The 15163-nt window shown below is 42.2% G+C and overlaps 1 protein-coding gene across 1 annotated transcript; it reads right to left on the bottom strand.

The window, feature by feature from the left end:
- Nucleotides 1-804: 804 nt before the first annotated feature.
- Nucleotides 805-14138, bottom strand: cul1a (cullin 1a). Its single transcript, XM_080837137.1, has 22 exons — nt 13943-14138; nt 10517-11072; nt 10009-10186; nt 9449-9616; nt 9291-9341; nt 8986-9076; nt 8334-8497; nt 7977-8139; nt 7395-7525; nt 6989-7096; nt 6536-6642; nt 6276-6324; nt 6012-6143; nt 5514-5631; nt 4405-4481; nt 3723-3854; nt 3204-3296; nt 2761-2808; nt 2572-2654; nt 2322-2427; nt 1823-1936; nt 805-1584 (listed from the first exon to the last, which is right to left on the bottom strand). Exons 2-22 carry the CDS (start codon nt 10654-10656, stop codon nt 1504-1506), a joined length of 2334 nt encoding a protein of 777 aa, XP_080693263.1. The 5' UTR covers nt 10657-11072; nt 13943-14138; the 3' UTR covers nt 805-1503.
- Nucleotides 14139-15163: the final 1025 nt, after the last annotated feature.

Raw genomic sequence — 15163 nt, 5'->3', positions numbered from 1 at the left:
CGTTCCTCCACGCCTTTTTCATCTCTAGCATACGCATATTTTGTAACTTGGCGACACTCTGAGGCTACGCTGTGTAACTACTAACATTGCAAGTTTACGAGTGCATGCCTTCGATATCATTTGCACAGTATTGACGCATGTGCCTTATTGGAAATAAAAACACATCAAGGTGTATGCAGTTAAATACATGGACATATAAGCATACGCAAATGCTATGCAATACAGATTCTGATAACTTTTGCAGCTGACAGGCTAACATGTAAGCGCAAGTTGCATCAAGAGCCGTTTCCCCCAATTTAAGGTGAGTGATTGACTGCACACACATTAAGGCATTGTCAGAGGTAGAATTTGATTTTGTCAAAGCCTTCTAAATCCATCAACGAGTTAATTGTTGTCGTTGATTGGGTTGTACAAAGAAAGGGTGCGTGGAATCCTGCGCACAATTTCATACATCTGATTTAGTTCGTGCCCCTTGAGATGGAAGTGTAGAGAGGTTGCTCTGTTGCCACACATGATTGTGGGATATAGTGAGACATACTGGGGGATATATCGTTTTTTGTTCTTTTATATTCATAAATATGCATATCTGTACTTTTTTGTTATTTGCTAACAGGCTGTATGTAAGAATCCAGTTTGACACACTGATAATAGAAGAATCGAATTAAAGTAAACTTTTGTCTTATTTCCTTAGTTTTGAACCCTTATGAAATAATTTAAAATGCTGTCCTCAACATCTAGTATATTCCTAATAAGATCATTATCCATCCACCAAAATATGTCCTTCTTAATGAACCCACACTCACAGAGGGCATAGAGAAACCTTTAATTTTTTTATTTACCACACATTTAAAAAAGTGAAACACACTATACAAATGATCTTCCGATAGCAGATAATGCAGAATACACTTCTAAGGAACTTACCAGATACGCTATCGCTCCAGAAGTGCGGCTAAAATTGCACCCATATATATTTTCTTTTTCATTATTCTCCTCTTAACTCCTGTAAACCATCGCTGCCCAGATCAGCAACAATGACATTTAATACCCTCATCTATTATCTTTCTTTTTTAAAGTTTTCTTCTTGCTTAAATGTAGATAGGCGGTAGCATGCAACCCTCAATGTGAAAGGGGTTTGATTGTTTTATTTTTCTTCTGTATTTTTATTTTGCAAGGTCAGGGGTTAAAGGTCTCTGTCCAGTATTTACAAATCAAAATGGAGCAGTCCATCCTGTGTGATCTCCCGTTGGCTGACTGCTCCGCTTCAGTCTTGGAGCTTTGAAGTCCAACTTGGTGGCTGGCCAACTGCCTGTATGATGTACACGTCTTATCCTCTTCCAGTTCATATTCTTTTTCTTTCCTTCTCCTTCTGTAATCACATTCCCAACAACATAGGCCGGATGTCAAAAGGAATGATGTTTATTACGCAAGAGACAACTTCTTAAAAAAAAAAAAAAAAAAAAAGAGAGAGCAAAGGAGAGGAGAGGAAAATAAAAATAACAATGTTTAGGCCAAGTAGCTGTAGGTATCCTTCTCGCCGTCCACTCTTTCCAGGTACTCCTTCTCTATGAGAATATCAATGCATTTCTGAGGAAACATGGAGACAAACGAAGCACAATTTTTAGTGAAGCAACATGTAACATCAGTCAGAGTGCTGCAGGGTGGCCAATAAGTAATAATAGTTGACACATCTTGCAAGACTTATCCCTAACTGCCAGTAAAGTTACCAGACTCTGAGATTTGCTTTCATATTGTCTACCTGTACAACCCCAACCCTGTGCATTCAACATTTCCCCTCATAGAAAAGTAACTAAACTATAATCACCTTGATGACTGGGACTCTGGGTTTAAACCTGGAGGAGAGCTGGTTCAGGACCTCCGCCAGGAGCTGCTGGTGCTTCAGGACTTTCCGCATCTTCATGATTCTCACAATGGCAGCCTGAGGAGGGAGAAAGACAGACAGGGTCGTTACAAAATGGCCTGAAGAAACCAACAGGGTGGTAACAGTTTAGTGCAGTCTGGGTAACACCGATTAGATTATATAAATTATTAGATTTAATGTAGGTCATCACAGTAGTATGACACGAGTCAGATTGGCCTATGGCAGTTTGAGCTAGAGCTGAATCCACGCCAGATCTACGTCTTATGCATGCCTTTCTTCGTCTTAAGCGGCCATCTTAGTTGTGGCCATAACTGTATCGCATGGCAGCTCCCATGAATAACCACGTCGCTGATACATTTTGAGCAACTACTAAGAATAGGCTTGCCATACTGCAGATTGGCATGAGAATGTGAAGGTGTGATATTAGTGAGGGGTGGTGTACTTGTATCAGTAGTTTCCTGTCCTCCTCGATGTTCTTGTGGGTTGTTTCCTGTTCCTGTTTCTGCTCTGTCTTCATTGGCACGTTGATGTTAACTCGGAGCTTCTTACTGTTAGGACAGCAAACAAAATATCCAGTCTGGGTTTAGCCATCACAACTTTGTTACCAGTAGAGGTTGCTTGCACCTCAACAGGGAAAATGTTATTCAAGGTTGGCAGAATTGAAATGAAAAGCATCCTGCATTGTGACTTACTTCTTGTATCCCAGAAACAGTTTTATTAAGGTGTCTGGTTTGAAATCTGCTTCATCCACGTTGGCATTCTCATCTTCAAGGACCTGAGAATAGCAAGGACGTTACATGGGGGCTTAGAAGAGATGTCCGATTGTGATTTTCTCTTTTTCATTAAACATTAAATACACAATTAATATTACAAACACCTACCAGCAATTTGGATTTTAATAGGATTTGCAAAACCTGCACCAGTATGTCCTGATAGAGGAGTGATACAAAAAAGAAATCTGTTTAATCAAAATGAATGTGAAGCATAACCAAGTCTTCTCATCACACAAAAACCGAGGCAATGACTAGCAAGCTGCTGAGTTGCATACAGCATATGAATATTTTTCTTACACTTGTCACTTAGATTCATACTAATATCATGAGATGTCCTGGAATGAGTTATTGGGTACGTATAAGAACACAGAGGCATTACGTAGCTTAGGTCTAAAACTAGCCAGCTACCAAGTTAACAGCCAAAGGACCTCTTTGGATGGCAGGTCCAAAAAACAGTTTGTCAAAAACAAGCAAGCTGACCAGCTAACAGCCAATTCGACGTGCCTTGCAAAGACCAAAAACAACACCGCTGCTTGCTAGTTTCAACTTACAATTTTGATCTGTGTGCTGTCTGTCAGTTGCTGGACTGTGTAAACATCCTCTGTGTTGTACTGCAGCAGAATGGCCATCTGAAAGGTGGAGGCCTGTGGGGGAGAGAGGGAGACCACACAGAGGTATAAGAGTTGCATTATTAAGTCATACAAGTTAAGTCATTAAGTGCCTGTCCCATGAAACAAATGCTTTCAACCAGTATCTCTGCCTTCAACCGGACACTACATGTCAAAGCACTTCTACAAAGTGGTTTCCTAGCAGGGTTGCCAACTCTCATGCCTGTGACGTGAGACACGCTTTTTATGTACAGTCTCACGCTAGCAAAAAATGTAATTGACTTCAATGCATTTCACGGCAAAAAAAGAAAAATACACCTGTTTTGAATCGCAACGATTCTCACGCCAAGTCAGCTGTGAAAGTTTGGAGATTGCCAGACAACATTAAGGCTTGTAAGGTGGCCTATGGCATTGTGGCAGTATGGCACGAGGGGAAGGATGATGGGGAAACGGTTTGCTTACCTGCAGGGTGTATCTGTTCTTGAAGCAGTTGGTGACCAGTTCTCCTTTGGACAGATGGTAGAGCCAGGTGAGCTTGCGCCCGCTGTGTCTGCTGGCATAGAAAGCCGTGAACCTTTGGTAGCTTCTCTCCAGCTGCAGGGCACAGACACGCGGATGCCCAAAATGAAAACACATCCAGTGATCATCACGCCAAAGTGATGCAAGGCCATTTCTTCAATTTGACATGTTTTAGATGAGCACTGCTCTCTCTAAGAGTCACATCAGTAAGATCAGCCACTTAAATCAGAGACCAAGTTGTAAAAACCTCTCTAGAGTTCCCAGATCGTTAAGCCATACGCTTATATAACAAGTGGATGGCTAGCGTGGGCTCATGAGTATAAGCTAACTGTCCATTGCACGGAAGCAAAATATCAATGTCTGGTCAGGTTGCTCAAAAAGGTAGAGCAATGAGAAAACTGTATAACAGGAAACAGACTATTAAATTAACCTCTCACTTCTATTGGTTGTCAAAGCACAAATCTGTCAGGCAAATAAATAGATAAACAAATAAATGTAAATGTATTCACATATGCCTTCTGTTCATTTTTAGCAAAACACTCAAGGGTTAACATAATAGGTTTTCAATTTGGCACACAAATCTATGGAGAAAAGCATTTCAGATGGTGGGGCTGTGTTAGCTGACCTCAGAGGGCAAGGCAAATGTGCAGGACTGCTGGAAGGGCCAGGAACCTGAACTCAGCACCTGGATACTGAAGTCCACTGGAGAGAGTAAAACATAGAACAGTCAGAGATGCGGTTACATCCCACTAGTCATATTCAGGGTAAGATGTTAAATTCCTTGTGCTAGTGGTTAGGGGACTGCACACAATGGCCAGCTTTCTCTACGCCACCATATCTTCCATTACAAAACCAACCAGCTGCCCTCTTCTCAAAGTAGGCAGTGCAGAGCGCAGTAAGAATTTCACGAGTTTCACTCCTAAAAAATGACGGTCACTACATGGCATTTTTCACAAAATAAATCCGTTTGAGAATATGTTGGTATGGGTGTTGCTGCGTTTTCTCAACCTCTAGGTTAAAAGATAGATGCAATACTCCTTTGAAAATACGTAAAAAGATGATGACAAAAAAAATCTGCTTCTTAAATAGACCTTCAAAGGCACATCATTCCATAAATAGCAGAAGATATTTCTTTGGAAGACCAATTTCCTGGAGAGTGTTTTGAAACGGACACATCTGCCTCGTCTGTGTCGCAACAGCACATTTACCTTTTTGCTGCTTTTTACTCACTGATTGCATTCCTTAAAGAGAACTGTTGGGCTCTTGCTCTTATCAACAAGCAAGGCTAAAAGTATTTATAGAGCACAATACACAATTATGGGCCACAGTACCAGTAAATAACACCATAAAGTGCAATTAATCCAAATAATCTGTAATTAATACAGGTGACACTGGCTTCATTTCAGTGTCTAGGTGGATACAGAATAGCAACTGATTAAATAGTTACTGACTTAGAGTATATTCTAAGCTTTCTGGGTGAAGAACATTTGGGTTCGGATGTTGTTTACACAGCACAATAGACAAATGTCTCCCTCTGTGTTTTCTCATTCAGAAAAACCATGGGCTCCTGCTCATGCTTTTGTATACTCAATTTTTAAGGAGGGGGGGGGGGAAAGAAAAACCATGGGTACTGATTAGACCCTTGCTGACCCAGCTCTAATATATTCTGTTTTTAGGTAGGGATAAAACAAATAAAAAAAACAAGGGCTAGTGCTGATGCTGTAGTAAACTCACAGTCCAGGGGCTCAGAATTGCTTAGGTGCTTCTTAAACTGCTCGTTCAAGTCTTTGCTGACGCCGATGTCCTGGAACATGCGCTGCAGCTTGGAGGTGTACTCAAAGCCACACGCTTGCTGCAGGGGAAAGGAATGGTGAAGAAGAAGAGAATGCTTCAGCCATAGTAAAAGGAACGAGGGGAGCAGACATAAGCATCGTGTATCCTGTGTTCACTACTTTATCCTTTCATTGAGTGCTGACAATAGCTTACGGTCATGCACACACTCAATGCTCTTTGTAGCGCACAAAATGCACTGAACACCTCTCGAAATATAACAGATCAAACAAAATGGCTCACCAACACCCCAATGGCTAAATTTTCTTTTCTCGCTCAGGCTGGTCTTGAAGAAAAACGCTGCCTGGAATAGGAATTTCCATTCTCCTCTCTTCTAACTTGATTCTCTCAATTAAGCTAGTGACTGAAACAAATGCAAACCTGCGTGAGAGCGCCCCCTACCTTGAGTTTGGAGATCATACTGGCTTCAGCATCATCACTGGCACTGTTCTGGTGGACCAGCCGCTTAGCCAGCATCTTAGCGTAAAACTTTTGGAACACATCTTTGTCTTCAATGTATTTGAACACCACCATCTAGGAGACAAGCATATAAATACAGAAACGTGTCAATCATTTTACTTGAACACCACCTTCTGAATATATGTGTGTAGTGTAGTGCTATTTGTGTGCTTGCTTGTGTGTGTGTGTGTGTGTGTCTGAACTGACCACTTGGTTGAGGGTGTCTTCCAGCTCGGCCTCCTCGGGGTTCTTGGAGCTGTGAGAGGTAAGGACGAAAAAGAGATCAAACTAACTGAGCCACCCACACAGATTCACACCCCTGCTGCTGCCGTCAAAACACACACACACACCTGAGAGAGCACATGGTTGGAAAACATTTGGATCAGTTGGAAAACACACACTCTAACCTTTCTAGGAGGACACACTATCTAATCACTGGGTGGAAATGCACACAGAGAAACGGTCACCTCTTCTTGAGAAGAGAGTCACAGTATCTGGCCAGCAGCTCTGGTGACTTGCTGGATGACTGCACCATCTTAGTCACGGCGTTGTTGTTGATGAAGCGTCCACAGGCCTGCAGCCACAAACAACCACAGAAAGACAGACAGACAGACAGAGAGAGAGAGAGAGATAAATAAAGTCGCCATACGAATACTAATGAGGTACAATATGGTGCCAAAGTCTATGGTTCATGGTACCTCAACAAACGTCATCAACAAAAACATCAGCAGCAAAATAGCAACAAAGGCTAACCCAGCCAGCAGTCTGATCCTGGCAAATATCTGCTGTGAATCAGCCAGACCCATGCCAAGTCTGTTTCAGAGTCTGTCTCAGCAGCATTCCAGGTGTTTACATGTCAAGCCATGCCCATTAGTCATGGAGCTTACAGATCATTATGTGCCAGTGGACGAGATACACACCTTATCCAGTGCAGCCACGAATCCAGCATCGTTGTTGAAGGCAGACATCACTAAAGCGTTGTATTTCTTATGAACATCCAAGATGGTCTGTACATACATTTTGGGATCCTTGAATAGAAAAAAAGGTGTGAGAAAGAAGTATCATAGATATTCAAATACTTAAAACACCTGTTATTGTTGTGGGTGATGTTATTTGTGGTCTAGTATTTTTCTAAGGTCAAAAGAGGCATCAAGTATAACTAGCCAAAATAGGCTGGGAAATTGAGGTCAAACGCACCACATGGTTCAAATCTCTCCCCCTTTACCCGAGCTGACCATATTGGTCTTTTTACAGGGCTTGGACATGAGCCAGTGTCTATCTTTAGCTTGGGCTGGGCTGGGTAGGGTAGAGTAGAGCATGACTTACGTTAAGAGCAGCTTCTCCACACTTCTCAATGGCAGCCAGGCCCTGGTTGAAGATGTGCGTCTCCAGCAGCTTCTTAAGTTCTCCCAAACCATCCGTGATGCGGGACACCAGGTTGTACATCCTGCCCAGATCTGTGATGGGGGGGGGAGCAAACAATAAATGACATACATCAGCAGATAAGAACAGAGGAAAGGGAAGAATGAGATTATCCTCTGCAGTCTATTTATTTACATTCACGATACTTTTATCCAAACAGACTTAGGGTGTTTTCAGACCAGTGCTTTTTAGTTCCGTTAATTTGGACTTGGTTTCATTTTCGCCCTTGGTGTGATTCGTTTGGGCAGGTGTGAACACAATAACTGCTGCTTAACGGCTCCTGTAGCCTGGTGTACTTAGCATTCTGGGATGTGGCAGAGCATGCAAACCAGAGCCTGTCTATTAAGAAATTCTATTGACAAAGCAGTAGTAGCAGCAGCAAGCCAATCTGCTGTTGCAAATTGGGAATTGGCAAACTGCGAATTGCCTTGCTTTCATTTCTGAAAAAGCTAACTAGTTAAGCATGGCTGAAAAAGGCTTCCGTACCCTCATTCTTATCAGCGTCCAGGAGGTTCTGGAACTCTGTGTGGAAGATCTCCAAGTGCTTCTCAATGAGAACCTGCTCACACTTCCTGGCAAGCTCATCCTGCGTGCTCTCGTGAAGGTAGACCTGCACCCTCCTCTTCTCCTCCAGCAAACGAGTTTCCGCCTGGGGAGACACACACACACATACACACACACAAAAATGAACATGTATGCATACAAACACTATTCTGATACAGTACAGTAACACTATTTCATGACAACACTGACATTTTAAACAGAAATATACTGTAGGCTGTGCACAAGCAAGGCTTCATCTATCTTGGTGTGTAATTTGTCTTGTGCTTAGGCCCAGCCTACCTTTTTCATATACTCAGTAACTGGATTCTGCTGTAGGAACTCTGTGCTTTCCCTGGTGTAGAAGCGCTCGGTGTCGGCCAGGAACTGCGACTCGAAGTACTCCTTGTAGACGGACAGAGTGGGGCCCTTAGCAAAGGCGTCATCCTCGTTCAGACCCAACTCAACTGGAACACCAACAACATGACATTTAACACTAACAGCCTGCACGATGGGGGCAACGTTGGCTGCTTTCTATTTAAAAAATGTATGCTGATGGCTTAGCTGCAGCAGAGGTTGTTTTCATATGCATGTAGGGAGGTAAAACAAGACTACAAACAGTAAACACACAAATATCACCTAGATAAAGGCACAATACTTATTATTTTATTAGCTCTTTTTTCATGGTCTTGAAATCACTACGCATTTTCATACTTCACATTTATCTTTGCGTATGAAATGTGCTGAGCCTATGCAGAGGAGCACATAACTGTTCTGCATCTGCAGAAAATGTTCAGGGTGTGAAACCAACATTGACAGGAGCAGTGCATGTGACAGCATGCAACTAGAACTGGCATCAGTGGCTGATCAAATCGCAACACAGAGAATCAAGCAGCAAAAACAAACTACCTAACGACAACTAAAAAGCAATCTGTTCAGCCGATCAGGGACCCACCGTAAGACTGGACAACTCCACTGATGAGCCTGGTGTTGATGGGCTCGCCATTCCTCTCCTTCTCAATCAGCTTCAGCACTGCATTAGTCACCTGCAGAGGAGAAAAGCATTAATGTACCTACCATGATAACACTTCTTCATGAATCGCAAAGCACATTTCTCTATGCTGTGGCTGTATCACAATTGGTAGACCATGGGCTTAACAATACCTAGACCACGAGTTTGATTCCCATAAAACACTATCACCAACATATAATACCTAGATTCAGATCAATCTGTCAGTCTTGATGGGTAATTGCCCTTACCTGTTTATTTAAAGGCCTGAATAAGCAGTCTCTCCATGTGACCAGGGCAAGCTGTGCACAGAGAGGCAAAGAGAGATTGTCAACAAGAACTGAAGATGATCTAAAAGCACAATCCATCCCAGTGTCTGAAAGGCTTGTAAGCTCAGAGAGGCCCTTACCGAGTAGATCTCGTAGATACCTTTCCGGCCCTCGTCACACTCGCGACGGACCCAGTGGCGGTTGAGGTAGGCACAGATACCGTTCAGAACCTTGCTGGAGAACCGGTAGTCCTCCCACTGCTGGGTGTAGAACGTCAACACACTCTCATCCATCAGGTCCTCTCCATCCTGAAAGACACCACAGGGAGAGAGTCAGCACAAAGTCATATAATGAGAGAGAGAGAGAGAGAAAGAAAGAGAGAAAGAAAGAAAGAAAGAAAGAAAGAAAGAAAGAGAGAGAGAGAGAGAGAGAGCGTGTTTGTGTGTGTGTGTGTGTGCATATGTTTGCGAGTACAGTGCCAGTTTCTAAAATATCTTGATATGTTGGCTTATCACAACACATCATCGAAACTGATTGTTTCCATGTTTTTTTGGGGGGGAATTGGAAAAATAATTCACTCAACATAGTGGCATATGCCTCATTCCTATTAACAGTATGAAGCAAACTTGACTACTACAACAGGCCTGGACATGAGACTACTCTAAGATCACACATCAAAAGTGGGGGAAAGGCTGGCTACCTTCAGCAGAGTTGTCAGGTAGTTCTTGAGGAACTCTTTGAGCCTCTTGTAAAGCTCCAGACCCACAAACTGTGCACCGCCTGGGGTGGGGGCCTTCTTGGAGGGCTTGGAGGTGGGCGCGCCGGCACCGCGGGCCTGGTTGGACTGGTGCACGCTGGTACAGTAATTATACACATGTCTGTGGGTGGAGGAGAGTTAAGGCCGGACACACACATGCAAGCATGCAGGAAACACAGAGCAACAGGGTAAGTTAATTGTAAATAATTAATCAGGTGCTTAGAACCAGCTTAAAAAGAATATATAAAAGTAATTAAATGTAGCATTAGTTGACTATAAGTTATAGTATAGACTAGACTATATAGATTACGATATTTGTATCTCTTCCAATCCAGAAGTAAAAAACTAAGTGATGAATTAAAAACTATTAATCTATACTTCAGTTTCCAGCTCCTTTGCAAAACACACAGGCAACCAGCAGCTGTAACTGCACTAGTGCATTGCAGGATACGTGTAGAGCTCCATGTATCGTGACTTGGCCATGCTCTGTCTGGTGTACACCTGCTGGATACCAGCCCGCAGGTCATCCCATATCTGGTCCAGCCCGATCTGCTTGAGGCCGTGAGGGTTCTGGCCACGGTTGGACGACATGGCTCTTTCTCTGGTTCTAGCTCTGCCTGCTCGTTCTTCGTCAGATTACTCCTCTCCCTCACGTTTGGCGGTTATCTCTGGCTGAGTCCACTGGGGGCATCAGGGGGTCACTCCTCCATAGGGTGTGAAGACAAGGAGCGCGTGGTCAGACGGAAAACACAAGCACTCGCTTGCCGGACCCGCAAAAGCTTGCGCGCACACACACACACGCCCGCGCACACACACACACGCCCGCACACACACACACACACCCGTGTGCGCACACACACACACGTGTGCGCACACAAACACGCGTGCGCACACACACACAGGTGGGCAGGCAGGCAGGGAGGGAGTCCAGGTCCTCTAGAAAGAGAAACGGGCAACCTCTTGAGACCCTCTCAGGTAGCGATCGCTAGAACAACTCGCCAAGACACCTGGGTAAAGACGAACACGGAGACAGAGACAGAGACATTCTGTAAGGAGACAACTACAGAAACATTCAACAACTGGCTTGCTGAAGGAAAGACAAACAGAAGGAAATCCAAATGCCCTGAGGTTAATGGAGCAGTTCCTACAGAAACTATTTATATATTAAGTCATATTCTTCTTTTCAGCTCTTCTATGAAAAATAGTCTGTGTGCTTTTTACTTGTCTTTACACCCTGTAGCACCATGGGGTGAGATGGAGACCACTTTAAAACATATCAGGGAGGAGGCCATAGCTAGATGAAAATAACACTGTTAGTTACACGAACACAGATTATGAGTAACTCTATGGTCAGGCAGGCAGAGGTCTAGCAAAGGTTAAGTATTATAGACCCTAGAGAAAGTCCTAGCAACACCTGAAGTCCTGGCCTCCATTTACCAATGGCCAGTAAGCCAACCGCTGTATGCTATTTATGAAATCCTGAATAATACCCAGGATTTTGCTGAGGAAAACAATATATTGCAATACAATAAAATAAAAATGTCACAATAAGCAAACCCTCTCATCATGGAATATAAAAAAATAGTTAAGCTAATTAAGATAATTGCAGCACTCTCTGCAATATTGACCAGAGGTTGACCAGAGCGCCAAGCATTATGGAAGAACTGTTGCTCGCTTTTTCCAGATTAATTGCTGAGGTATTCCCGGGATAATCACTCCTGCTACGGAAGCCCTCAAATGTATTATGTCCTGGGGTTCCCTCTGTGTAACCATGGCAACAGATTTCAGAGCTCAGGCATGAAACTTAACCCAGGTTGGCCAAGCAACTAGGATAGAAAAGGGTTGTTGCTAGGCTGGTGTACATATTATGTGTGGTCAATTACATGACCTTCCAATGCTTGGAGGCGTTTTTTTATTTAATTTGAAATATGCTAAAAAGCATAAAAAATGCTAAAAGTCTTCTCCTAAGGCTTCAACAAGCTGGCTTATTGAAGAGCCAGGGCAGTGCTATAGACACACTGACTTTCCTATGTTTCTTAGTGTGCCTCTGTCTTTAACAAATCAGGAACTAACGGATGTTCAAAGTGACGGACTGGACCTCTAGGATGTCAGTGAAATTACAGAATACAAGTGATGAGTGGGGAGGAAGAGAAAGAAAGAAAGGATGGATGAAAATTTTGTTTTTAAAATCACAATCTTGCACACTGTACCTTTTATAAGACTTTTATCGCCAACTCACACATATGACAAATAACGTTTTTCAGAACTTAACACTGGACTTGAGGTTCATATATCAGCATAAAGAGAATACACTACTTTGTCACTCAAGCATGAACAACATAACCTAATTAAAAGTTCTTCTTTTAAACAAGATGATGTCATGTAGGCCAGTGCCTGCAAATCACAAGCTAATGCAGTAGCTGACAAGAACGGATTGCATTAGTTCTGTGTAACTGTGCACTTCTTTCTGTCAGTCCGGCTAAGAACAACATGAAAGCCTTACTCTACACCTTGACATCTCAAAATTAATACTCTTGAAGCACTTGCAAACTGAGGTCAGTGTAAAAGAAAACTACTTTGTCACAATATGGTTGTTCGCACTGGTAATATACCTGTAAGAATGAAAGAGGCAAAGGTCATTAGACCCTTCCATTCAATACGTGGATAGTGGTGCTATAGTCTGCTCTGCCACATGCAATCCCATGTGAAAGCGCATACACATTGCTATCAAAGAAATCGAACCTGTGCATTGCCATTATATGCACAAAGGGTTAACATTAAATTGGTATTGTTAAGTGGTCGGACACCGGTATCAGGAGAGTAATGAACTCTCGATAAATATCCAACATACCTAAATGGAGTTAACCTGGAGACATTTGTGCTGGGATAGAATGACCATTATGGCAAAGGAGGTCAACCAATAATTTAGACCATGCAAATATGTTATAGGTAGCACTGAGGCCTTCTTGACACCTATATGTGAATGTACTTTAGGAAGTGGTCTGCACGCGAATTTGGTTAGCCGTCTCACTTTCTAGCCAAACGCTACCAAGCTATCTACGTAGTTAACGCCAACACGGCACCTAGTTAAGTGTCCGGGTAAACTACACCACCACCCGATAGTTAACGAATTGTTAAGCCAACAATCACTTTAGAATGGTTCGTTAACTATCGGGTGGTGGTGTAGTCTACCCAGAGATTGGGATCAGATAGGTAGTCTTGGTACCCAAGTAGGCTTAATGTCTGTAGCCTGTCAATGTTAGCTGAGTCAGGCAAGGAGAGATCATCCCTCATAGCTAGCCCCCAGTACAACTAAACCATTACACCTACTACAGTAAAACACATTCTGTAGAGATCGGGCCATGTTACATTTGAACTGAATACTATAACAAACTATTTTTAAACAAACCCGAGTGTTTAATCAGTTCGCTGTGGAGAGCAAAGTGGGCATACAGTGTGACAGAACTAGCTGTGACAGGTAGCTAGCTGTGTTGCAGCTAGCAAATATACCGGGGATCTCCTTGCTAGCTAACAGAGCTCACAGCCAGAAGTGGTGCTATTTTCATGCTATAAGGGGCAGAGGCCCAACTTACCTAGCCAGGTAATAGCAAATGCAACATACATTTAGCCAATACTAAACACTATGTGTTTAATTAAGAAGGGTAACAAGGTCATCGTTTCCGTCTAAAACGCGCTATTCAGCATAGACTCGACAACAAACATAAAAGTTAATGCTATTCGTTGAACAGATACGTTAGCTAGCTTGCTCACAATGCTAGCATAGTCCCGTTAGCTGGCTGGCCGACTCGGTTATTGCTAATAGTTTCAGCTAATGTTTAGAGCTGTCTGGTCTGTATAGCTTCATTAGCGATCTTACCATTGTCCAGCAACGTTCGTCTCAAACTCCAGATCATACATATGCTCAACAAATCTTAAAAAAATGATCATATGATTAATCTTGAATACTCATTTGAAGATTCTTTTTACTAGACGAACCGTCACCATGTACATAATAACACCAACAAAGCAGTTGGATTGATACGTTAGCTAGCTAACAACACTGCTGCAGTAAATGGAAAAATAACATTCGTCTCCGCCAGGTTGTGTTCCGACAAAAGATCACCCCCAGCACATTAAAATACAATGAATGTGGTTCCGCTTGCCTACAAAAGGCGTCCGTAGACAAGTTTGTTTACCGTCTTTGTTTTCATTCAGTGCATTGCCGAAATAAGTTTTTATCGGGCAATCAGGCGACCTCACAGTGCGAATGGTAAGTGGGACATAACCTAGATTTTATATAGTAAAAGTACGCTAGTTTGGCGTTATTAGGTTACATGGTCAAATGATTGTGAAAATTGTGCACAAAGGAAACCACGTTTTTTTCGTTTTCTTTCTGTCTGTCTGTCTACCCCTCTTTGATGGAAATCACTCAGACATCCATCATCAATTACCACAGGAAACAGTTTTTTTTTAATCAAAACAGAAAGAGTTCTGATATTTATTGATATGTGTCATGATTTTGTTATAGTGACTTATTGACATTCATACAATAATAATAATAAAAAAACAGCATCAATAATACTCTCACTGTGGATCTCTCCTATGAAAATCCATTTTCTATTATCAGTGGCACCATTCACAATTCAGAGAGCTCATGAAAAAAATTATACTTTTACAATTCTTGTGTGCTGTGAATAAATGTGGGAAATTCTTGAATTCTTACATCATTTAAAAAGCATTGTTTATATGCTGTTTTGCTTGAAAAAAAAAAGGAAAAACTCTAAACTATATTGGAGCAGGCAAATGCAGCAGACATGGAGCACCGAAGAGAAATGTAATATTAAACATAAAGACAACAAATATTTCCAAATTGTTCACGACAATAGATAAAGGCAATGTGTAAATTAACTGTCAATTAACTAGCATGTGTAAGCCTTTTTAGAAGCTGACTTTCAACTAGCAGTAGTACATTCAACTGCAGTCAAACAATAAAAGTTCATCTGATAACTTCTCATTTTTTTGTTTCCCCTTTAAGTTGCTTGATGGAAACCTGATGGAATCTCTCCAAATGTATACTGAATTTCCACTGAAGCATCTG

The sequence above is a fragment of the Sprattus sprattus genome (assembly GCF_963457725.1).
Source record: "Sprattus sprattus genome assembly, chromosome: 4".
Lineage (NCBI taxonomy): Eukaryota > Metazoa > Chordata > Actinopteri > Clupeiformes > Clupeidae > Sprattus > Sprattus sprattus.
The sequence above is the reverse complement of the archived record's forward strand: the minus strand, read 5'-3'. Positions and strand labels throughout refer to the sequence as shown.

Bases quoted from the DNA above. Each gene is read 5' to 3' on its own strand.
- cul1a (XM_080837137.1), bottom strand. From the start codon at position 10,656: ATGTCGTCCAACCGTGGCCAGAACCCTCACGGCCTCAAGCAGATCGGG. The intron at 6,325-6,535 runs GTGACCGTTTCT...TACCTCTCACAG, and splicing joins GACTCTCTTCTCAAGAAGAG to CTCCAAGAACCCCGAGGAGG. The intron at 3,855-4,404 runs GTCAGCTAACAC...TGTGCCCTGCAG, and splicing joins CATTTGCCTTGCCCTCTGAG to CTGGAGAGAAGCTACCAAAG.